Source organism: Anolis sagrei, chromosome X (genome assembly GCF_037176765.1).
Source record: "Anolis sagrei isolate rAnoSag1 chromosome X, rAnoSag1.mat, whole genome shotgun sequence".
NCBI lineage: Eukaryota > Metazoa > Chordata > Lepidosauria > Squamata > Dactyloidae > Anolis > Anolis sagrei.
Window position 1 is genome coordinate 107,736,757 of NC_090034.1, and position 25,845 is coordinate 107,762,601.

Sequence of the window (25,845 nt, forward strand, 5' to 3'; positions counted from 1 at the left end):
GACAGCAATGGCTCCCAAAGTGACCCATTTAAGGTGGAATCAGGTGTCAAACAGGGATGTGTTATTGTCCCAACTTTATTCTCCATCTTCATTGCTATGATACTTCACCTTGTTGATGGGAAGCTTCCCACTGGAGTGGAAATCATCTCTCAGACAGATGGCAAGCTATTCAACCTCAGCAGACTAAACGAAAGCCAAAACCAAGGTTATAACAACATCTGTTATAGAACTCCAATATGCTGATGACAACGTCGTCTGTGCGCATTCAGAAGGAGATCTACAAGCCACTCTAAACACCTTCACAGAAGCATACACGAAGCTTGGCCTGTCATTGAACATCGAGAAAACCAAAGTGCTCTTCCAGCAGACACCAGCCAATCCCTCTCCAATGCCAGAGATACAGCTTAATGGTGTAATATTAGGAAATGTGGACCATTTCTGCTCTCTTGGCAGCCACCTTTCCACAAAAGTCAACATTGACACTGAGATACAACATCACCTGAGCTCTGCGAGTGCAGCATTTTTCCAAATGAAGCAGAGAGTGTTTGAGGACCGGGATATCCGTAGGGAGACCAAGGTGCTTGTTGATAAAGCTATTGTCCTCCCAACCCTGCTATACGCCAGCAAGACGAGGGCGAAAGAGAGAAGCGTGCCAAGAGGAAGGCGCGTCAAGCCAACCCCAACTGGGACCGCCTTCCGTCTGGAAAACAATGCCCTCACTGTAGGAGAACATGCAGGTCAAGAAGAGGGCTCCACAGTCACCTATGGACCCACCCTGGAGGATTATCGTACTCGGACAACGAGGGATCGCCTAAGTAAATAAGACACTGAGAATTGGGAAGCCCTGGCTCTTGAGGGCTCTAGCTGGAGGTCAGCTGTGACCAGCAGTGCTGTAGAATTTGAAGAAGCAGAAACGGTGGGCGAAAGAGAGAAACGTGCCAAGAGGAAGGCGTGTCAAACCAACCCCGACCGGGACTGCCTTCCACCTGGAAACCTATGTCCTCACTACGGGAGAAGATGCAGGTCAAGAATAGGGCTCCACAGTCACCTATGGACCCACCCCCAGGACACCGAAATTGGAGGACAATCTTACTCGGACAATGAAGGATTGCCTAAGTAAGCAAGTAAAGTAAGTCACAAAATTTGAATAATGTTCTGTTCCTAGTTTGAAAGTGTTATTTCCTTTTTAATAGTGTGGTGCTTACTTTGAAAGTAGTTGTTATGCTCCAGAAAATAATAATAATAATATTTCCTATTTTGCACAAAAACGTGAAAATGTGGACAGTGAAATCATAACGGTACGTGTCATCCGGAGAGGAACTCTACTTCATTGCAATGGTGGTGTTATCCCAATTGCCAAACCCATGCATGTATTTCCTAAAAACGATGCTTGCAACATGCATGTCTTCCTTGCGTTGTGGTTCTTCTGACAACCTAAGCCCTTTCAAGGTCCTCCAACATGACTCTTGGGTTGGAAGTCCTTCATATTCCACAGGATTCCTTGGAAGGGATTTCGGTCTTTCCTCGTTTCCCCCCAAATCCTTCATTATCCAGAAGTCTGGAGACGGCGAGATAAAGGAACAAGAGACGGCGAGATAAAGGTGCACGGGAAACGATGTTATGGGAGGAATAGAGACGATCATCGTTTCGTTCCCTTTGCCGATACGGGAAGCTCAGTCCTGAATAAACCAATGCTCCATTTCCAAACATCAGTCCAGTTCGGCAAACGTGTGGATGTCCAATATGGATGGCATAACACTTCCTTCGACCACATTGATCCAATAATTCATCAATGGATTGGAAAAAGGGACCCCTCAACTGTCCGTCTCACCTGTCCGTCTCTCATCGGCTCAGGTTTTGGGGTTCCTGTTGAGCCCCCAAAAGTGGGGATGGTCCTGGGGCATCCCAAGGGACCGATGTCGATGGACCATCTGGGGGAAGCCGCGGCAAAGGTCGACTCCGGATCCAGTCGGAAGAAGGGTCACTCTGGACAAAGGAAATGAAGTAGTCAATGTTATAGTACGGTTAGATTCTGAGTGCTCAGAGGAAGGGGATGCTGGGATAGATTCAGAGGGCCCAGAGGAGGATACAAGTGGCCTGGAGAGAGTTGTTTTGGAATCTCCTGGCAGTTCCCACGAGACTGGAGAAAGCAATATAAGTTCCTATGAGAGTCTGCCAGAAGTGCCGGCTGAGAGAAATGTGGGAAGCAAATGTTTGTCTAGGCTCCTCCTTTGGAGGCTTTTAAACAGAAACTGGATGGCCATCTGTTGGGAGTGCTTTGAATGATTATCCTGCTTCTTGGCAGGTCTCTTCCAACCCCATGATTCTATGATTCAAGGTGCTTGGAGTTGTGGAGACAGGGCATGCAACAAAGACAAACTCACTTTTTCCAGAAGCAGGTGCATGGCAAATGATGTTATGGGAGGGATAGAGGCCCTTTCCCAGAGGCTTAGAGATAAGGAAAGGAAAAGCAGGTGCATGAGAAACAATGCTATGGGAGGAATAGAGGCCGTTTCCCAGAGGCTTAGAGATAAGGAAAGGAAAAGCAGGTGCATGGGAAATAATGTTATGGGAGGAATAGAGGCCTTTTCCCAGAGGCTTAGAGATAAGGAAAGGAAAAGCAGGTGCATGAGAAACAATGTTATGGGAGGAATAGAGGCCTTTTCCCAGAGGCTTAGAGAAAAGAGAAAACCGCATTGAGTCGCCTTATCAGGCTGAAAAATGCGGTATAGAAATAAAGCAAATAAATAAATAAGGAAAGGAAAAGCATGTGCATGGAAAATGATGTTATGGGAGGGATAGAGGCCTTTTCCCAGAGGCTTAGAGACAAGGAAAGGAAAAGCAGGTGCATGAGAAACGATGTTATGGGAGGGACACAGGCCTTTTCCCAGAGGCTTAGAGATAAGAAAAGGAAAAGCAGGTGCATGAGAAACAATGTCATGGGAGGGATATAATAAAACACCAGCAAGGTTTAAAACTATTAATAATAATGATAGTGATTATGATAATAATATAATTTGTTACCTGCCAGCAAGGTTTAATCATAATCATAATGTTACCTGTCAGCAAGATTGAATAGCAACAATAACAATATGATTTGTTATCCATCAGCATGGTTTACTAACAACAACAATAACAACAACAACAACATTTGTTACCCACCAGCAAGGTATAATAATAATAATAATAATAATAATAATAATAATAATAATAAAATTTGTAACCTGCTGACAAGGTTGAACAACAACAATAACAACAATAATATTATTTTTACCCACCTGCAAGGTTTAATAAAATAATAATAATAATAATTTTTCCAATCTTCGTTTGTCTTGGAACAGTTTCTCCCCGTAGAGATGTTCAATGTATTGTCGAAGGCTTTCACGGCTGGAATCACTGGGTTGTCGTAGGTTGTTTTGGGGCTATATGGCCATGGTCTAGAGGCATTTTCTCCTGACGTTTCGCCTGCATCTATGGCAAGCATCCTCAGAGGTAGTGAAGATGCTTGCCATCGATGCAGGCGAAACGTCAGGAGAAAATGCCTTTAGAACATAGCCATATAGCCCGAAAAAACCTACAACAACCCAATAATAATAATAATATCCTATTTGTTCCTTGCCTCATGGCTTGAAGAAGGATACATCACTGTCAATACACATCCAAAATTCATTCCGCATCCACAATGTAGAATGAATGCAGTTTGATGCTGGGCATCCTGGGAGTTGTAGTTTCACAAGGTCATCTCGACCAAAGATGCTCCCACTCCCAGGATTCCACAGAATGGTACCATGGCATTTCAAGCCAGGTCAATCTACTCGTGTAGATGTGCTCTTAGTGAAACTACAACTCCCAGGATTTCACAGCATTGAGCCAGTTGTGGCTAGGGTTGAACTCACCTGATAGTCTGGGTTGGGCAAAGGCATCTCCTTCTGCCGCGGAAGATTCGTCCGAGGGGGAACCGGAGGTAATTCGAACCCAGTATCAGGGCAGGTGGCAGAAACGGCGTTTGCGGCAATCTGGAAGGAGAAAGACCTGAGTTCTTCTAATCCAGATTAAGACGTCCCACTCTTCCCTTTCCGATCAAGCCCTGGCCAAAGATCGATCTCTTTGCTAATTTCATTCTCAAAGGAAGAAATCACTTTCTTGCAATGGGAACTTTCTCCCCCTTGGGAAAAAAAATCTTTTTTTGGGAACGTTTCCTGCAGAAAATTTGCAATTCAGGTTGTATTCTGCAAAAAAATTGCGTGGTGGGTTTTTCCTCCAAAAACTGCATTTTATGTGCAGAAAATAATAATAATAATAATAATAATAATAATAATAATAATAATAACAACAACAATACCAAGAACAAGGAAGTATTTCTTTGGGAACGTTTGCTGCAGAAAACGTGCAATTCAGGTCGTATTCTGCAGAAAATTTACTTGGTGAGCTTTTCCTCCAAAAACTGCATTTTTGTGCAGATAATAATAATAACAACAACAACAACAATAATAACAACAACAACAATAATAACAACAACAATGCCAAAAACAAGAAAATCTTTCTTTGGGAACGTTTGCTGCAGAAAATGTGCAATTCAGGTCGTATTCTGCAGAAAATTTGTGTGGTGGGTTTTTCCTCCAAAAACTGCATTTTATGTGCAGATAATAATAATAATAATAATAATAATAATAATAATAACAGCAATAATAATAATAATAATAATAACAACAACAACAATGCCAAGAACAAGAAAGTCTTTCTTTGGGAATGTTTGCTGCAGAAAATGTGCAATTCCGGTCGTATTCTGCAGAAAATTTGCATGGTGGGTTTTAAAGTCCCAATATATTAAAATTTATTCACAGGAAAGAGCATTTTCTGTGCAGAAGGCAATTCATCAGCGCAGAAATATTTTCACTGCCTCTATGTAAGATGATTTTTCCTCCTGGGTTATAAATATCATTTCCTAATTGGTTCTACCATAAAAACATGAACTGCAAGAACGTTGTTGTTGCAGGACATCCCACTTTTGCTCTAGTTTTTCAATGAATCTCTCATTGAGTTGCAACCAATTCAACCTACTGTCCAAGGCTTTCACTGGGTTGTTGTAGGTTTTTTCGCACGATATGGCCATGTTCTAGAGGCATTTTCTCCTGACGTTTCGCCTGAATCTATGGCAAGCATCCTCAGAGGTAGTGAGGTCTGTTGGAAGTAGGACAATGGGTTTATATATCTGTGGAATGACCAGGGTGGGACAAAGGACTCTTGTCTGCTGGAGCTAAATGTGAATGTTTCAACTGATCACCTTGATTAGCATTTGATTGCCTGGCAGTGCCTGGAGCAAACTTTTGTTGAGAGGTGATTAGATGTCCTTGTTTGTTTCCTCTCTGTTGTTGTGCTGTTCTAATTTTAGAGTTTTTTTTTAATACTGGTAGCCAGATTTTGTTCATTTTCATGGTTTCCTCCTTTCTGTTGAAATTGTCCACATGCTTATGGATTTCAATGGCTTCTCTGTGTAGCCTGACATTTATTTATTTATTTATTTATTTATTTGCTGCATTTGTTAACCGCCGTTCTCAGCCCTAGGGCGACTCACGGCGGTGTACAACATATAAAAGACAATTTACAATAAGCCATGACGACAAAAACCAACATATCACTAATACACAATCATCTAATTACACTAAAATAATCCGCTCCGTCTTATCTTAGAATCATAACCAATCTCGTAGTCCATATTCCGTTCCAGTTGTCATTTCCAGTTACTGTAGCACTCAGTTAAATGCCTTCTCGAATAGCCATGTCTTCAGGCTCTTACGGAAGGACATAAGGGAGGGCGCCTGTCTGATGTCAACAGGGTGGTTGTGAGAGTGGTCCAGCATTTCTGTGTTCTCCAATAAAATGCTGTGTCCAGGTTGGTTCCTCAGGTGCTCTGCTATGGCTGACTTCTCTGGTTGAAGGAGTCTGCAGTGCCTTCCATGTTCCTGGATTCTTGTTTGGGCAATGCTGTGTTTGGTGGTCCCTCTGTAGACTTGTCCACAGCTGCGTGGTACACGGGAGACTCCTGCAGAGGTGAGAGGATCCCTCTTGTCCTTTGCTGAACGGAGCATTTGTTGGATTTTCTTAGTAGGTCTGTAGATTGTTTGTATGTTGTGTTTCCTCATCAGCTTCCCTCTGCGGTCAGTGGTTCCCTTGATGTATGGCAAGAACACTTTTCCTCGGGGTGGATCTTCATCTTGACTCTCGTGGCTTCTTCTCGGTGGTCTTGCAGCTCTTCTGATGTCTGAGGTGGAGTCTCCATTGGCCTGGAGAGCCCAGTTGAGGTGGTTCAGTTCCTCTTGGAGGAGGTGGGGTTTGCATATTGAGATCACAGAAATGCTGGACCACTCCAACAACCACCATGTCAGACTACACAGAGAAGCCATTGAAATCCACAAGCATGTGGACAATTTCAACAGAAAGGAAGAGACCATGAAAATGAACAAAATCTGGCTACCAGTATTAAAAAAAAACTATAAAATTACAACAGCAAAACAGCAGAGAGGAAACAACCAGGCACATCTCAACACCTCTCAACAGGGGATTTTCCCAGGCTCAGGCAGGCCTTCAAATGCTAATGAAGGTGGTCAGCTGAAACATTCACACCTAGCTTCAGGAGAGAGCTCTTTGCCCCACCCCAGCCATTCCACAGATATATAAACCCATTTTCCTATTTCCAACAGACCTCACTACCTCTGAGGATGCTTGCCATAGATGCAGGCAAAACGTCAGGAGGAATGCCTCTAGAACATGGCCCTATAGCCCGAAAAAACCTACAAGAACCTATTGAAAATAATGTTATGGTTGAGGGCCACCACAACATGCACTGTAAGGTTGTAGCTGTTAGTTTTAGATGTTTTACCCTGTGACAAATTATGTCTGTGTGGGTTATGTTAAGTTTTATCTTTGGTTAATTTTCTTTGTCAATCTTCTCCAGTGCTCTTAGTTATTTAGGGAAGGAAGTGTCACCCAGTTTGGGGATCCTCTCCGGCTGACCTCTTTGGCTTGCCTGGCGGCCACCAGCTCCTGCAGCACGGCCTCGATGTCTTCCAAGTCCCCTTCGTCGCCCTCCTCTTCCTCCACCCCGGGGGCCTTCTCCTCAAACGTGAAGGGGTCGATGACGATGTCCACGTGGCCACAGATTTTCCGGCGACAGAAGGGGCAGGTGTGGGCTTCGGAGAGCTGTCGGGATGGACAGGAAACACTCCGTTAGGACAACTGGCCCAGGCTGAAAGTCAAGGATCAGGATGCACCTGTCCGTCATAGATTCCTAGTAGGCATGGTTCTAAATGGTTCTAATGTACTTACAAAACTAAAGTTCTGGTGGTGAAAACTAGGGGGCGCTGGTGCTTTGCTTCTACAGTGTTGCTAAAGTTCTGGTGGTGAAAATTTCAGAACTCTAACAAAACTTTAAAAATTTCATTATAAATGGCACTTTCTAATTGGTTCTGTCATAAAAATTGCCAATCTATATATATAAAAATGGAAAGGGTGTTCAACGGGACAGCAAAATGCGAACACCCCCTGACGAAAACTCACCAAATTTGCCGTGCACATACCTCAACCCACAAGGTATGCACAACACTCATCAAAATTCCAAACAACATTTCAACAAACTCACAATTACAAAAACCAACTGAGCATGCGCAGTGCCCAGAGGAGGAAGTACACACGCAATGCACACTGGGAACTGTAGTTCTAGAACGCGACCTGTTCGCTTGGGGCCAGGATGCTGCGTGAATGGAGAAAGGAAGGAAGGAAAGAAAGGAAGGAAGGAAGGGAGGGAAGTTGAGAAGGTATATGAAAGAAGAAAGGTAGGAAAGAAAGAAAGAATACAGAGAGAGAAGGAGGATGGGAAAGAAGGGAGAAAGGAAGGAAGGAGGAAAGGAAAGAAAGATAGAAAAAAAGAAGAAAGGGAAGGGGAAGGGAAGGTGTCAAAAGGAAGGAAGGAGGGAAGGAAGGAAGGAAGGAAGGAAGGAAGGGGAATTTAGGAAGGGGAAGAGAGGGAAAAAAGTGAAGGAAGAAGAGAAAGGGAGGGAAGAAAAGAAAGAAAGAAAAGGAAGACTGGAAGTCAAGAGCGAAGGAAGGAAGGAAAGAGATAGAGAGGGAGGAAAGGAGAGAAAGAGGAAGGAAAATAGAAAGGAAGGAGGAAGGAAAGAGGAAGAGAAGGAAGGAGGGGAGAAGGAAAGAAAAAAGGGAAGGGAGGAAAGACGGAGCAAAGGAAGAAGAGAAAGAGGGAGAGAAAGAGGGAGGGAAGGAAAGAAATAAAGAGAAGGAAGGATGGGAGCAAAAAGCTAAGGAAGGAAGTAAACAGGTAGAGAAGGAAGAAAGGAAAGAAGAAAAGGAAATGGAGGAAGGAGTGAAAGAAGGAGAGAAAGAGGGAGAGAAGGTTGGCCGCAGCAACGCGTGGCGGGTAAAGCTAGTAATGAAATATTAATGGGCTAATCAATAAAATGTACTGCTTTCCAATATTTAAACATTCTCAATGCTATGGCATCCTGGGAGTTGTAGTTTTGCAGGACCTTTAGCCTTCTCTGTCAAATGACAACACCCAGGACTGACGCAATCCATGCGTAAATGCATTAATGCGCAGTCAGGTCTCTGCAATGAAAAAGGAAGTGAGGCACCAAACGTTGCCCTGTTCTTTCACCTGGAACTCAAGAGAAGGGAAGGTTTCATTTTGCAGGAAATGAATAGACTAACCGGCGGCATTGGGGTTTCCCCCCATTCCAAGGCTTTGTTTATATGCAGCCAAAGGTGGACGAAGAAGAGAAAGAAAACAGAACGGAGAGAATGTGGAAAAGAAAGAAGAAGGAAGAAGAGAAAGAGGAGGAATGGAAAAAGGGAGAGACGAAAGGATAAAGAGGACAGGAAGAGGACGTGGAAGGAAATGAAATAGGAAGAGAAGAAGGAAAAGGGGGAAGAAGAAGAAAATGAAATAGAAGAGGAGGAAGAAAATAATAATAGTAATAATAATAATGCAAAACACAATCCAGAGCAGAAGAGAAAACTGGCCAAAGAAGGCTCTCTCTCCCTGGACAGTTCCTGGGGAAAATTGAGAGCCAAATTGACAAAGAAAACACATGTCTCTGGCTCGGAAATGGGACTCTGAAAAAGGAGACAAAGGAGGGCCTGATTCTGGCCGCCCAAGAACAAGCCATTTGAACCAAGGACACCCAAGCCAGAATTGAAAAGTCAACAACAGATCCCAAGTGTAGACTCTACAAGGAAGCAGATGAAACAAGAGATCCCATCCTCAGCTGCTGCAAGAAGATCACGGACAGACTCCAAGCAGAGGCACAACACCCTTGCTCAGATGATCCATTGGAACTTGTGCCACAAACACCATCTGCCTGCCACAAAGAACTGGTGGGATCACAAGCCGGAAAAAGTTACAGAGAATGAACACGTCAAGCTACTCTGGGACTTCCAAATTCAGACTGACAGAGTTTTGGAGCACAACACTCCTGACCTCACGATCGTGTTAAAAAACAAAGTATGGATCGTCGATGTCGCAATCCCAGGTGACAGCAGGATTGAAGAGAAACAACTGGAAAAGCTGACACGATATGAGGATTTAAAGATCGAACTGCAAAGACTCTGGCACAAGCCAGTCAAGGGGGTCCCAGTGGTGATGGGCACACTGGGTGCAGTGCCTAAAGACCTTGGCCTGCACTTAAACACAATTGGCTTGACAAAATCATCACCAGTAAGCTGCAAAAGGCCACCCTACTCTGATTTGCACACATCATTCACCAATATATCACACAGTCCTAGACCCTTGGGAAGTGTCCGACGTGTGTGATCCAATACAACAGTCAGCAGAGGGATCTTGTTTGCTGTGGACTCATCTTGTTGTGTATCTAATAATAATGTCAATATGAGCATAACCTAAAGTGAGACTGCAATGCTCATATTGAATTATTATTATTATTATTATTATTATTATTATTATTATTATTATTATTATTATTTGCAGTTTCTCTCTAATTATCATTGTATAATAATAATAATAATAATAATAATAATGTCAATATGAGCAAAACCTAGAGTGAGACTGCAATGCTTATATTGAATTACTATTATTATTATTATTATTAGCAGTTTCTCTCTAATTATCATTGTATAATAATAATAATAATAATAATCATGTCAATATGAGCATAGAGTGAGACTGCAATGCTTATATTGAATTATTGTTATTATTATTATTATTATTATTAGCAGTTTCTAAATATCATTGCATAATAATAATCATGAGCATAACCTAGAGTGAGATTGCACTGCTCATATTGTATTATTGTTGTTGTTGTTGTTGTTGTTGTTGTTTTTATTTGAAACACAACAAGATAAGTCCACAGCAAACAAGGTCACTCTGCTGGCTGTTGTATTGGATCCCACGTCGGACACTTCCCAAGTGTCTAGGACTGTGTGATGTATTGGCGAATAATGCGTGCAGATCCCAGTAAGGTGGCCTTTTGCAGCTGGCAGATGGTAATTTTGTCAGTGCCGATTGTGTTTAAGTGCAGGCCAAGGTCTTGAGGCACTGCACCCAGTGTGCTGCTTATTATTATTATTATTATTATTATTATTATTATTATTATTATCATCATCATCATCATCATCAACAACAACAACATCAGTTCCTCTCTAATTATCATTGCATAATAATAATAATGTTAATAATAATAATAATAATAATAATAATAATAATGAGCATAACTTAGAACCAATTGGCAATGACAATATCACCATCTGTCAGCTGCGAAAGGTCACCCTGCTTAGATCTGCACACATTACATGCCGATACATCACAAAGTCCTAGACACTTGGGAGCCAATATAACAGCCAGCAGAGTGACCTTGTTTGCTGTGTACTAATCTTGTACTTCAGATAATAATTATTATGTTTATCTATGCCCCGTTTTTCTTCTCCCCAAGGAGACTCGAAGTGGCAAAAGCAATACAGAAAAAACAAGAGGAAATCATAGAATCATAGAATCAAAGATTTGGAAGGGACCTCCTGGGCCATCCAGTCCAACCCCATTGTGCCAAGAAGCAAGAATATTGCATTCAAAGCACCCCCGACAGATGGCCATCCAGCCTCTGTTTAAAAGCTTCCAAAGAAGGAGCCTCCACCACACTCCCTCCGGGGCAGAGAGTTCCACTGCTGAACGGCTCTCACAGTCAGGAAGTTCTTCCTCATGTTCAGATGGAATCTCCTTTCTTGTAGTTTGAAGCCATTGTTCCATTGCGTCCTCGTCTCCAGGGAAGCAGAGAACAAGCTTGCTCCCTCCTCCCTGTGGCTTCCTCTCACATATTTATACATGGCTATCATGTCTCTTCTCAGCCTTCTCTTCTTCAGGCTAAACATGCCCAGCTCCTTAAGCCGCTCCTCATAGGGCTTGTTCTCCAGACCCTTGATCATTTTAGTCGCCCTCCTCTGGACACATTCCAGCTTGTCAATATCTCTCTTGAATTGTGGTGCCCAGAATTGGACACAATATTCCAGGTAAAGTGGTCTAACCAGAGCAGAATGGAGCATGGGGAGCAGGACTTCCCTGGACCTAGACACTATGCTCTTATTGATGCAGAAATAGAAGAAAATAGACAGGAAAATGTAGAAGGAGAAATGGAAGGAGAGGAGACACAGGATAAAGGGGAAGAAGAGTTTTTGCCCTGCTTTCTGGATAGGACATCCAGGTTCTTGCCTCTTTGCCCTCCCTCCCAAATGAAGGTGGTGCTGGAACCCTGAGAAAGATCAAGGGTTGAAGGTGAGTGGTCATGGCCCCACCTGCCAGGCGTCCAGGCACCCGCGGCAGAGGAGGTGCCCACAAGGCTGGATCCGGACGTCCTTGTTGTTCTCGGCGCAGATCTTGCAGAGCTGGAAGGTGGACCCCACCTGGCAGTAGAGCTCAAACTGCTCCTGAAAGACAGCAAATGGATATATTGATTACACCATGCAACACGGTTTTTGTTTTTGGGTTATAAATGTCATTTCCTAATTGTTTCTATCATAAAAACACAGAGAAAGTTTACTAAACTGCCAAAACGTTGTTTTTGGCTCGATTTTTTCCCATGAGTCTCAACCCATTCTACCAAGTTTCCGGCAGCCACAAAAACAAAGTTTCTGGAGTACAACAACTACTCCAGATTGGACTACTGTAATGCACTCTACGTGGGGCTACCCTTGAAAACGGCCCGGAAATTTCAACTGGTCCAACGGGCGGCGGCCAGGTTGTTAACTGGTGCTCCTTACAGAGAGAGGTCAACCCTCCTGTTTAAGGAGCTCCACTGGCTGCCGTTTATTTTCCGGTCCCAACTCAAGGTGCAGGCGCTTACCTACAAAGCCCTAAACAGTTTGGGACCCGCCTACCTGCGTGACCGCATCTCTGTGTATGAACCCACACGATCTCTTCGATCATCTGGAGAGGCCCTACTCACGATCCCACCTGCATCACAAGCCTGATTGGTGGGGATGAGGGACAGGGCCTTCTCGGTGGTGGCCCCTCGACTCTGGAACTCACTCCCCAAGGACATTAGGCAAGCCCCAACTTTGGCAGTCTTTAGGAGGAGCCTAAAAACATGGTTGTTTCAGTGTGCCTTCCCAGAATAAGGAAACTCCCAGCAATATGTCCCTAAACGCTCTTTATTAGTGATTGTCTAAGATTGTCTGCAGACTCATCCCTCTCCAAAAACTTCTACCTAAGTTCCATGTCACCTTGTCATGCCCAGCATTATTTTTTTTAAAATTTTAATTACATTTGGACCAGCCATAGATTTTTTAAAGCATCCTGTGACTGTTAATGTTTATTGCTTATTTTTGCTTATTGTTTTGCATTATTGTTGTTATTGTTTATTGTTGTGTTGTGGGCTCAGCTTCATGTAAGCCGCACCGAGTCCCTTGGGGAGATGGTAGCGGGGTACAAATAAAGTGTTATTATTACTATTATTCCTCGCAGATGGGGAAATGCCCTTGTATGTCCATAGGCTTCATTATTCTGGATGGCCTGGCTATCAGCCCTCCAAGGTCCAGGCAAATAGAGCCATTTACTTGTCCATGCAAATAGATCTGGTTGAGTTGTAGGTTTTTTCGGGCTATATGGCCATGGTCTAGAGGCATTCTCTCCTGACGTTTCGCCTGCATCTATGGCAAGCATCCTCAGAGGTAGTGAAGTCTGTTGGAACTAGGAAAAGGGGTTTATATATCTGTGGAATGACCAGGGTGAAACAAAGGACTCTTGTCTGCTGGAACAAGGTGTGAATGTTTCAACTGATCACCTTGATTAGCATATAATGGCCTGACAGTGCCTGGAGCAAACTTTTGTTGAGAGGTGATGAGATGTCCTTGTTTGTTTCCTCTCTGTTGTTTGCTGGTCATTCCACATATTTAAGGAGCTCCACTGGCTGCCGTTCATTTTCCGGTCCCAACTCAAGGTGCAGGCGCCTACCTACAAAGCCCTAAACAGTTTGGGACCCGCCTACTTGCGTGACCGCATCTCTGTGTATGAACCCACACAATCTCTTTGATCATCTGGAGAGGCCCTACTCACGATCCCACCTGCATCACAAGCCTGATTGGTGGGGATGAGGGACAGGGCCTTCTCGGTGGTGGCCCCTCGACTCTGGAACTCACTCCCCAAGGACATTAGGCATGCCCCAACTCTGGCAGTCTTTAAGAGGAGCCTGAAAACGTGGTTGTTCCAGTGTCCCTTCCCAGAATAAGGAAACCTTAAGTAACATGTCCCTAATCACACTTTACTAATGATCTAAGATTGTCTGCTCGCTCCATCTCTCTCCAAATACCTATCCTAGTTATATGTCTCCTGGTCATGCCCCTGCCATAGGTTTTTAATGCGTCGTGGTGTTATTGTTACTGTTTATTGCTTTGTTTATGAGTTTATTTATTGTCTGTATTGCTGCTGTTGTTTTTACTGATGTACTTTGCTTGGCCTCTTGTAAGCCGCATCGAGCCCTTTGGGAGATGGTAACGGGGTATAAATAAAGGTTTATTATTATTACTTTCAAAGTAAGGACCACACACTCAAACAAGAAATAATGCTTTCGAACCTGGAACAGAAAAGTTTTCAAAGTTTTGTTACAAAGTGCTATAGCTGGATCCACACTGTCATATCATCCAATTCCAGAATGCAGATTAAATGGCAGTGTCGATCCAGCCTTGGACTGCAACTCCTAGAGTCCCTCAGCAACCATAGATGCTGGGAAATGTAGTCCAAAGAAAGCACAGGAAGATCTCCATAACCATGGAAACCCACTTCCAAGGCTTTACTTACCCATGCAATATGGTCTTTCCAAGAATTTAGTAGGTTTTCCCCTTGAAGTCACTATGGAGTTGCATTAGAGGACGCAACAAACTCTTACAGAGGATAGATCCTCCAATGCAACTCTATGCCATGCTGGGAGCAGATGCTAGGTAACCTAATACCATGTGATCGTATCTGTAGTTTCATGTAACCAGGGCCGTAGCCAGAAAAAAAATTCGGAAGGGGTTGAAATTTTCGGGGGGGGGGGGGGTTGGAAAATTTCGTGGGGTGTGTGTGTGTGTGTTGAAACCTGCCTCCTAGCTCACGCTGAAGCCAAGAGCACAGGAGGGGGCAGAGCAGCCTTCAATAGCCTGCAGCTCCGCCCTTGTCAACCACCTCCACCAAATCTGGCCTCCTTAATGAGAGCATTCAACTACCCCCCCCCCCCAAACTTGGTTGCTTCACTACTGTTCTGTCGCACGCTGGGCCTGTAAATAATTTCCTTTAGAACAGGACGTGCAACCTTTGCCCAGCGGGAAGCCAGGGGGCCTAAAGAGAAGTTCTCAGAGGTTTCCACCACAAAGAGTCTTTAGATGGCTTGAGAAGTACAACAAAGTCTTTTATTAATGAACAATCAAACAGAAACTTCTCTTGTCTTCAGTCAAGTTAAGCAAACGATTCCAAGCTTTTAGGCAACTGGCGAATTCCTAATCTTGCCCACGAAGGACAAGCAACTGTCTTCAATAACTTCTTCTTTAAAGGAAAATCCCCGTTTTAACTTCTCCCAGGCTGACTGTAATCCAACCCTGACTGATGTGGGCTCCACTACCGGGTCGAACTGCGTCTCGAACGCCGAGAGGCAGTAGATGTTTTCCAGCTGGAGTTCTTTGGTCTTTAGGGCTGTTTTCCTGGAAATTCTTTGGAGACTCTTAAGACCTTTCTCCCCCGGAAGGTCTTAAGGGTTGAAGCTTTTGTACAGGGGAAGCTTGCACACATCCTATACATAAGCTTACCTTGCGGAGACTAACTAAAAATGGCTCCCTTCCCTTCCCAATTGCCCTGAGCAAGGGGTGGGACCAAAACTTAACAATGATGGACAGGTGACTTGCCCTATGACTGCAACCAAAGAAGCCACCTATCTGCAGAGTCCCTGAAACTTAGGACTGCAAGCAAACATTTAATACAAAGCAAAAAAAATTGGAGCTCCTGGTACAGCTCTACCAGAACAACGACATCGGCTATTGCTAAAAGGAATGACAGTGTGAATAAACTGCTAATATTTGCTTGAGATCGTGCTTGCAGTTCTGGAGGGACTCTTGAGTTTTTGCATCTCATAGACTTAGCAGCATGGGGATTGGGTTCACCAGTTCAAATTCATGAGTAAACCAGGTTTTTTTAAAAAAATCTGAAACATTTCGGGGGGAGGGGTTGAACCCCTAACCCCCCCTCGCTACGGGCCTGCATGTAACTGTATTCCTAAAGCAACACATATGTTGGGGTATTTTGGGGGGTGCCCAACACAAAAATAAAGCCTCGTTCCCAAACAGAAGCTGCTGAACTTCTGAAATTCAGATGGTTAGAAGCAAGGCACCCAAAGAAGACTGAAGCCCTTTCTACACTGCCATACAATCCAGATTATCAAAGCAGATAATCCACATTAGTGGCTTTGAAATGAATTATATGAGTCTACAGCAGTGGTTCCCAACCTTCATAATGCCGTGACCCCTTAGTACAGGTCCTCCTGTTGTGGTGACCCCCAACCATAACGTTATTTTCGTTGCTACTTCATCACTGTCATTTTGCTACTGTTATGAATCGTAATGTAAATATCTGATACGCAGGATGTATTTTCAGTCACTGGATCAAATTTGACACAAATACCCGATACGCCCAAAATTTGAATACTGGTGGGGTTGAGGATGATTGATTTTGTCATTTGGTAATGCTGGAGTTTCTGGGATTTATAGTTCACCTTAAATCAAAGAGCCTTCTGAACTCCATCAATGATGGAATTGAATCAAACATGGCACACAGAATTCCCATGACCAAGAGAAAATACTGGGAAGGTCTGGTGGACATTGATCTTGAGTTTTTGGAGTTGTAGTTCACCTATATCCAGACTGTGGACTCAAGCAATGATGGATCTGGACCAGACTTGGCACAAATATTCAATGTGCCCAAATGTGAACACTGGTAGTGTTTGGAGAAAATAGACCTTGCCATTTGGGAGTTGTAGGTGTTGGGATTTATAGTTCACCCACAATGAAATAGCATTCTAAACCCCACCAATGATAGAATTGGACCAAACTTTCCACACAGAACCCCCATGACCAACAGAAAATACTATGTTTTCTGATGGTCTTTGGCGACCCCTCTGACACCCCCTCGCGACCCCCACAGTGGTCGCGACCCCCAGGTTGAGAAACACTGGTCTACACTAACATATAACCCCCAGGTTGAGAAACACTGGTCTACACTAACATATAATCTACTTCAAAGCAGATAATTTGGATTTGGTAGATCAGTATAGAAGAGGCCTAAGACAATAGACTTACCTGGCTGACCCGGATTCGGCTCCGAGAGACGACTTCCGTCAATTCCGACAGGTCTGGGTTGGTGTTCTTTCCATTTGGATACATGTAGCTGGAAAGGAAAGAAAACACGATAATGTTGGAATTTGGAAGTTTGCACATTCTTGCATGGATCATCTTTTTTTTTTGCAATTGGGAAGGTGCATTTAGAGAACCGTGGTCTCCAAAACACATGCCAGATACCAGTAGGGCGATCACATTTAGGATTTGGTGCCAAATTGTCATCCCTATCACGGTCCCCCTTAACAAGGGCAGCCTGATTTCCCCAACTTCAACCCTGTCCCATTCCGAATGCTCCGCCACTCACAATCCTTCCTTGTGACCGTCGATTAAGGCCTGGAAAAGAGGCTTGTTTTGTGGAATCGTTTGCAGGATGGTCCCGTTCTCGGTGACGTAGCCGATGGCCCATTGGCCCAACCGGGTGCAGCTGAGCCGGAAGATGTAGCTTGGGATGGAGAAAGAGAGGAGCAGAAAGGATGGTAACAGTGGGATGGTAACAGTGCTCCATGCAGTCATGCTGGCCACATGACCTTGGAGGCGTCTATGGACAATGCCGGCTTAGAAATGGGGAGGAGCACCAACCCCTAGAGTTGGACACGACTAGACTTAATGTGAGGGGAAACATTTACCTTTACCTATAATGAAGTGACTGGACTGACCTTGAAGGAGCTGGGGGTGGTGACGGCCGACAGGGAGCTCTGGCGTGGACTGGTCCATGAGGTCACGAAGAGTCGGAGACTGAACGAATGAACAACAACATAATGCGAAAGGGACTGTCAGTACTGAACGGAGACACTAGGGGATGCCCAAGGACGGATGGTGATGGTAATAACAATAATAATAATATCACTGCATTTACTTGAGTCTAATGCTTACCTAAAATTTCAAAACGTTGAAACCAAATAAGTATTTACTACTGAATGTAATGCGAAAGGGACCATCAGTACTGCAGGGAGACACTAGGGGGCGCCCAAAGAGGAATTATGATGATGATAACATATTGATGATAACCATGGGGCTGTCCCAACAAATAACTGGCCCCACCCACTGTGCTGGACACACATTGGATTTGGTTTTCTGTCAGGGATGGGAGCAGAGTGGCGGTGTGGAGGAGTTGTCTATCTCTCCGTTGCCATGGTCCGACCACTTCCTGATTAGATTTAGGCTCACTGCGCCCCCTAACCTCCGCAAGGGTGGAGGACCCATTAGGATGGTCCGCCCCAGGAGGCTAATGGATCCGAGTGGATTCCTGACGGCTCTTGGGGAGTTTCCCGCCGCCGCGGTAGGTGATCATGTCGAGGCCTTGGTCGCTCTCTGGAATGGGGAGATGACCAGGGCTATTGACAAGATCGCTCCGGAACGTCCCCTCTCGAGTAACCGAGCTAAACCAGCCCCTTGGTTTACTGAGGAGCTGGCAGCGATGAAGCGAAAGAAGAGGGTTCTAGAGAGCGTGTGGCGCTCAGACCCAAGCGAGTCAAACCGAACACGGTTTGTGTCCTTTTTAAGGGCATATGCCGCGGCAATAAAAGCCGCAAAGAAAACTTTCTTTGCGGCCACTATTGCGTCTGCAAAAAACCGTCCGGCGGAGTTGTTTCGGGTTGTCAGAGGTCTGTTAACTCCCCCTACTTCAGGTGGGAGCCCTGACAACTCGGCAGCGCGCTGTGAAGCATTTGCTCGGTTCTTTGCAGACAAAGTCGCTTTGATCCGCTCTGGGCTGGACGCCACATTAGATGCAGTCTCTGTGGATGTGACACAAGCACCTGCTTGTCCGATTTTGTTGGATTCTTTTCAGTTTGTGAAACCCGAGGATGTGGACAAGATACTTGGAGGAATGAGACCCACCACGTCCATCCTAGACCCCTGCCCATCCTGGCTTCTGAAGGAGGCCAGAGGGGGATTGGCCGAGTGGGTAACGGTGGTGGTTAATGCCTCCCTTCGGGAAGGCAAGATTCCAGCGAGCCTAAAACAGGCTGTTGTAAAGCCGCTGTTGAAGAAACCATCACTCGACCCCACTAAATTGGACAACTTTCGGCCTGTTTCCAATCTTCCCTTCTTGGGCAAAGTCATGGAAAGCGTGGTGGCCTCACAACTCCAGGTATTCTTGAGAGACACGGATAATCTGGATCCGGCACAGTCTGGTTTCAGACCGGGACATGGTACCGAGACGGTCTTGGTCGCCTTAGTCGATGATCTGCGCCGGGAGCTAGACAGGGGGAGTGTGTCCCTGTTGGTGCTCCTGGACCTCTCAGCGGCCTTCGATACCGTCGACCACGGTATTCTTCTGGGGCGCCTTGCAGAGATGGGTCTTGGGGGCACTGCTTTGCAGTGGCTCCGGTCATTTCTGGAGGGTCGTACTCAGAAGGTGTTGCTGGGGGACTCCTGTTCAGCGCCACAGCCGTTGATCTGTGGCGTTCCTCAGGGTTCCATCTTGTCCCCCTTGCTGTTTAACATCTACATGAAGCCGCTGGGTGAGATCATCCGGAGTTTCGGGGTGCGGTGTCACCTGTACGCAGATGATGTCCAACTCTGTCACTCCTTCCCACCTGCTACTAAGGAGGCCGTCGAAGTCCTGAACCGGTGCCTGGCCGCTGTAATGGTCTGGATGAGGGCGAACAAACTGAAACTAAATCCAGACAAGACAGAGGTACTCCTGGTCAGTCGCAAGGCCGAACAGGGTATAGGGTTACAGCCTGTGCTGGACGGGGTCGCACTCCCCTTGAAGGCGCAGGTTCGCAGCTTGGGTGTGACCCTGGACTCATCGCTGAGCCTGGAGCCTCAGGTTTCAGCGGTGACCAGGGGAGCATTTGCACAGCTTAGGCTCGTGCGCCAGCTGCGCCCGTATCTTGGGAAGTCTGACTTGGCCACGGTGGTACACGCTTTGGTCACATCCCGCCTCGACTACTGCAACGCTCTCTACGTGGGGCTGCCCTTGAAGACGGCCCGGAAGCTTCAGCTAGTCCAACGCGCGGCAGCCATGTTGTTAACGGGAGCAGGACGCAGAGAGCATACAACGCCCCTGCTGTCCCAGCTCCACTGGCTGCCGATTCGCTACCGGGCCCAATTTAAGGTGCTGGTGTTATCCTACAAAGCCCTGAACGGTTCCGGCCCAAAATACCTTGCAGACCGCATCTCGGCCTATGAGCCCACGAGGGCCTTGAGATCATCCGGGGAGGCCCTTCTCTCGGTCCCGCCTGCCTCACAGGCACGTCTGGCGGGGACGAGAGAGCGGGCCTTCTCGGTGGTGGCCCCCCGGCTGTGGAACACCCTCCCTGTTGAAGTTAGACAGGCGCCCTCCTTGTTGGCCTTTCGTAGGGGCCTGAAAACATGGCTCTTCGAGCAGGCCTTCAACTGAGTATATCCTGAACGACACTGGAATGGACTAGGACTATGAATTTTGGCTATGACCCCAGGACTTGACGAAGCGGATTTTTAGTATAAGTATATGTTATGTTTGTATTGTCTGGTCTGTATTGTCGGAATTTATTGTACGCTGTTTCTTTTATGTTGCTGTTCACCGCCCCGAGTCGCCCTCGGGCTGAGAGGGGCGGTCAATAAATGCAAAAAATAAATAAATAAAAAAAAAATTGTCGAAGGCATTCATGGCTGGAATCACTGGATTGTTGTAGGCTTTTTCGGGCTATATGGCCATGGTCTAGAGGCATTCTCTCCTGACGTTTCGCCTGCATCTATGGCAAGCATCCTCAGTTGAAGGAAAGCCACCGGTGTTATTTAGTTCCAGCTGGAACGGATGACAACCGCAGTTATCTGCCCAGGAGCCAACATAACCACTGGGCGGAGAAATACAATATTTATAGAGCTGTCAACTTCAAATCTCCCGTGCCCGCCCCCTGAGCCGGCTTTGCTGTGAATGGCTGTGATGTCAGCGAGTCGAGAAGAGATCCAATAAGGGCCCTGGCCCTGCCTTGGCTGCTCAACCAATGAGGTGGGAGGGAGGTGGCCAACAGGGAAACAATGAAGAAATGTGTAGTTGACTGTATTACAAATGACTGGTTTTTGCCAAATGACCAGGCGCTAGCTTCAGGCTCTCAAGCCTGGTCTGAGTTGTTGTTTTTGTCTCTTGAAATAACATTTTTGTCTGGCCCTGAGAGGCCAGGTCCTTTGTCTTACTGTCCTGCAATAGGAGGTTCATTGATGAAGCAGAGATGGGTTTCGGAGATGAGGATGTGGCACAGCAGGGAGGCGGTGGCAAATCCCCGGTTCCCCGGAGATGGGGATGTCCCTTTGTATGTCAATAGGCTCCATTATTCTGGATGACCTGGCTATCAGCCCTCCGAGGTTCAGGCAAATAGAGCCATTTACTTATTGTCCATGCAAATGGATCTGGTTGTGTCCTTTGTTAGGGGATTATTGGCTCAGGAAGTTTGGAAACTCCAGGAGCCATAAATTGCTGGTTTATGAAAAGGCAGCTTTGCTTCGTATTTTTCTTATATATACATACATATAAGGAATGAGGAATGGGGCATGGGAGCATAGTTCATAGGGAAGGGGGGATCATGAAGGGTTGAAGGGGAACTCATGCCAGCCCCCCAAAGTCCATAAAAGTTCCTATGAAGTTCATGAGAGTTCATAAAAAGTTATAGGGGATTATGGGATAATTCCAGCCTGGTGTCCTTGGCAAAACTATGAATTCCTTGATTCTGAACTATCTTTTACAAAGCCCTGGAGAAGGGGTCACCTCTGATTACAGAGCCACTAAATGAGAGCTGATGTCCCTCAATAAGGAGCTCTAGGTGCAGCTTTGTCTCAGCACTAAGAGGACCGTACGACACAAATCTAATGCACCTATTAATTTTGGAAAGATAATTGAGCCAAGAAAGGTGAGCATTAGAGTCAAGTAAATAGGGTAGTAGTAGTAGTAGTAGTAGTAGTAATTTGTTACCTGCCCGGCTTGTTGATGTAGGTCTGGAGGCGTTCCTTGACTTCGTCATAGGTGAGGAAAGCCATGTATCCCGGATGCGTCACTGCAAGGTAGGTCCAGTTCTTCAGCAACGTCGGCCAAGGCTGGAAATTATTATTATTATTATTATTATTATTATTATTGTATTTGTAATGAGGCCACCACTTTGTAACGATGACACCAGAAGTAGTAGGGATCTAACTGATTTATCAGGGTCTCCTACTAGTTGTAATAGATTTACAAAATTGATAACACAGTTAATAGCTTGTAATACTTTGTTGGTCTTTCTTCAATGTGTAGCACGGCTTGACTTGAAAGTATTCGTAACAGAGACTTGGCTTTAAGAGAAACTGTAACAAGTTTATTGAAGTATAGAGGAAGCTTAATGGTGTCAGTGTTTCTTAACTCTTAGAGGCACATTTCTTCAGTGGTTACATTTATAACATTTTATAAAACAACTCTTAAGAAGATTGTTCCTTCCACTAAACAGGTTTTAAACTTATTTTTCTTCAAACTGTGTTTTTTTCCCTAAAAGACCACTTCAAGTACCAGCTTATTATTTCCTTATATTATTCCTGTTGCCATAAAGATGCTTACTGGGTTTCTTCCCCTTTTTTTCTCATACACTAACTACTATTCTAAATAAGTCAATTTGACCAATCTAAACCTCACAGGCTAAAAGCCTAAACCTTCCTGATTCTCAACACAGTAGAATCAGCCTTATTGGTTCTCAACACAGTAGAACCAGCCTTTCCTGCGGTTCACAGACTACAGACTGCTTTCCTGGTTCTCAACATAGTAGAACTAGCCTTTCCTGCAGTTCACAGAATACAGACTGCTTTCCTGGTTCTCAAAACATATTGGCAAAATGGTCTAGAAGCCATGCCAATATGAAGAATGGCTTGTTGGAATTCCAACCTATATTGCTCAAGTCTGTAGTCCTCAATGAAAGGTAGTCTATAGGAGCAGGGTACAGAGACCACACAACCCCTCTGTTAACGCCAGCTCCACTGGCTGCCAATCAGCTTCCGGGCACAATTCAAAGTGCTGGTGTTGACCTATAAAGCCCTAAACGGCTCTGGCCCAGTTTACCTGTCCGAACGGATTCTCCCCTATGAACCATCTAGGTTGTTAAGATCGCATGGAGGGGCCCTGCTCTCGGTCCCACCACCCTCACAATCACGGTTGGTGGGGACGAGAGACAGGGCCTTCTCGGTGGTGGCTCCCCGGCTTTGGAACTCCCTCCCACTAGAGGTTAGATCTGCCCCCTCCCTCCTGACGTTCAGGAAATCGTTAAAAACATGGCTCTGGAATGCGGCATTCAAAGACTGAACCTGGAACCTTCCCTGTGATGAATTATGATGAACTGCGACTATGAATATGATTATGACCATGACTGGATTGACTATTTGGCGTAGGAAACTGTAATGATGTAATGATGAGGTTTTTATTGTACTGAGTTGTACTATTTTAATATTTAATGAGTTGTATTTGCTGTTTTATATGATTATATTTGATATGCATTTTAAACCGACCTGAGTCCCTCGTCGAGGTTGAGAAGGCCGGTATAGAAATCCTCTAAATAAATAAATAAATAAATTTGAAGCTCTGGGTTGGCATGAGCTCCCGACTGTCAGCCCAGCTTACTGTTTACCTACACAGTTTGAAAACAGCTTGAGTTGCAAATAGAGAAATTAGGTACCAGAATTAACCTATGCTGAGGGACTCTGTTTTCTCTCACTCTCTGTCCTTCCACCTCCCATCCTAATTGATGATGCTTCGTTTTAAGACCTTGTGGCCATTCCTTCATTCACCTCCTTCTTGTTCTGATCCTTTTCTAATCTGTGTGCATGGGGAAATGGAGTCTTTAGAGACTTGGAGTGGGAGAGTAAGCCCAATCCTTTTGTCTCAAATGTAATTCTTATGTCTTAAGAAACTTTTTTTTAAACTTTTATGCACCTTGCTTCCTTAAGCTCAAGAAGTCTTTCCAGCCATGCCTTTTCGCTTGTTGTGAGCGGAATGCTCTGTTTTTGCATTTTGAAAATACTCTGCAATTGTGGGATTTCCCCAAAAGGCTGCCGTGTGAGATCTTGGCAAATATTTAAACCTAGCTCTCATGTCCCTTCTTCCCCAAGCTACATACCCCCAACTCCCTAAGGCAATCCACATAAGGCAACCTGAGGGTCGGGACCCCTGGGGGGATTGTGAGGGGGGGTGTCAGAGGGGTCACCAAAGACCATCAGAAATTATAGTTCACCTACAATCAAAGAGCATGCTGAACTCCACCAACGATGGAATTGAACCAAACGTGGCACACAGAACTCCCATAACCAATTGAAAGTACTGGAAGAGTTGGTGGGCATTGACCTTGAATTTTGGAGTTGTAGTTCACCCACATCCAGAGAGCACTGTGGACTCAAACAATGATGGATCAGGACCAAACTTGGCACGGATACTTAATATGCCCAAATGTGAACACTGGTGGAGTTTGGGTGGAATAGACCTTGACATTTGGGAGTTGTAGTGACTGCGATTTATAGTTCACCTACAATCAAAGAGCATGCTGAACTCCACCAATGATGGAATTGAACCAAACGTGGCACACAGAACTCCCATAACCAACTGAAAGTACTGGAGGGGTTTGGTAGGCATTGACCTTGAGTTTGGGAATTGTAGTTCACCTACATCCAGAGAGCAGACTGTGGACTCAAACAATGATGGATCGGGACCAAACTTGGCACGGATACTTAACATGCCCAAATGTGAACACTGGTGGAGTTTGGGTGGAATAGACCTTGACATTTGGGAGTTGTAGTGACTGCGATTTATAGTTCACCTACAATCAAAGAGCATGCTGAACTCCACCAATGATGGAATTGAACCAAACTTGGCACACAGAACTCCCATGATTAACACAAAATACTGGAAGGGTTTGGTGGGCATTGACCTTGAGTTTGGGAGTTGTAGTTCACCTACATCCAGAGAGCAGACTGTGGGCTCAAACAATGATGGATCGCGATCAAACTTGGCACGGATACTTAATATGCCCAAATGTGAACACTGGTGGAGTTTGGGTGGAATAGACTTTGACATTTGGGAGTTTTAGTTACTGCGATTTATAGTTCACCTACAATCAACACTGGAAGGGTTTGGTGGGAATTGACCTTGAGTTTGGGAGTTGTAGTTCATCTACATCCAGAGAGCAGACTGTGGGCTCAAACAATGATGGATCGCGATCAAACTTGGCACGGATACTTAATATGCCCAAATGTGAACACTAGTGGAGTTTGGGTGGAATAGACCTTGACATTTGGGAGTTGTAGTTACTGGGATTTCTAGTTCTTCCTTGACGGCTTCAGAAAACTTCCTCATGTTTGGCAGAAATGTATCCAATTGTCTGGTGATTATGTGGAAAAGCGAATAGTGGTAGTTAAAGAGAATATTCTAAGGATTATCTCTGCATTTGATTTATTAAAATATTCTGATCCAAACCCAAGTAACGAAGGTGGAGGCATTACTTTTCATTCAACCCTCGTAGTTTTGCAAATGCTGGGACTTGTTGTTGACTCTTCTGCAGGGAAAACGTGTGTGTGTGGGTTTTCGCCCTCCTTAAAGGAACAGCCTGCCCAATTGTTTAATCTGAGCCGAGATCTGCACAGCGTGTCTTTGCACCTTTTCAGGAGCGGAAACACGGCCTATGGTTGTCACGGCTACGAGTGACCCACTGCATCGCCTCCCACGGATGGAAGGTTTGAGCGATGGACCTCAAAAAGCCACATCCTGCCTTGTGGTCAGTGCATCGCCTTCATTTCAGAGAAAGAAAGAAAGAAAGAAAGAAAGAAAGAAAGAAAGAAAGAAAGAAATATGTATTGTCAAATGCTTTCATGGCTGGAATCACTACGTTCTTGTGGGTTTTTTCGGGCTATATGGCCATGTTCTGGAGGCATTTTCTCCTGACGTTTCGCCTGCATCTATGGCAAGCATCCTCAGAGGTAGTGAGGTCTGTTGGAACTAGGAAAATGGGTTTATATATCTGTGGAATGACTGGGGTGGGG

The 25,845-nt window shown here is 45.1% G+C and overlaps 1 protein-coding gene across 1 annotated transcript in view; it reads right to left on the bottom strand.

Moving 5' to 3' along the window:
* Positions 1-1,167: 1,167 nt before the first annotated feature.
* Positions 1,168-25,845, bottom strand: part of LOC132780522 (E3 ubiquitin-protein ligase CBL) — a 39,021-nt gene continuing 14,343 nt past the window's right edge. Inside the window, exons 4-10 of the mRNA XM_067461158.1 lie at positions 21,773-21,894; positions 17,180-17,317; positions 16,837-16,924; positions 11,812-11,943; positions 7,015-7,200; positions 3,897-4,016; positions 1,168-1,986 (exon numbers count right to left, since the gene is read on the bottom strand). Coding sequence (XP_067317259.1) covers positions 1,843-1,986; positions 3,897-4,016; positions 7,015-7,200; positions 11,812-11,943; positions 16,837-16,924; positions 17,180-17,317; positions 21,773-21,894 — 930 coding nt within the window. The 3' untranslated portion in view covers positions 1,168-1,842. The remainder of the gene's footprint in view (positions 1,987-3,896; positions 4,017-7,014; positions 7,201-11,811; positions 11,944-16,836; positions 16,925-17,179; positions 17,318-21,772; positions 21,895-25,845) is intronic.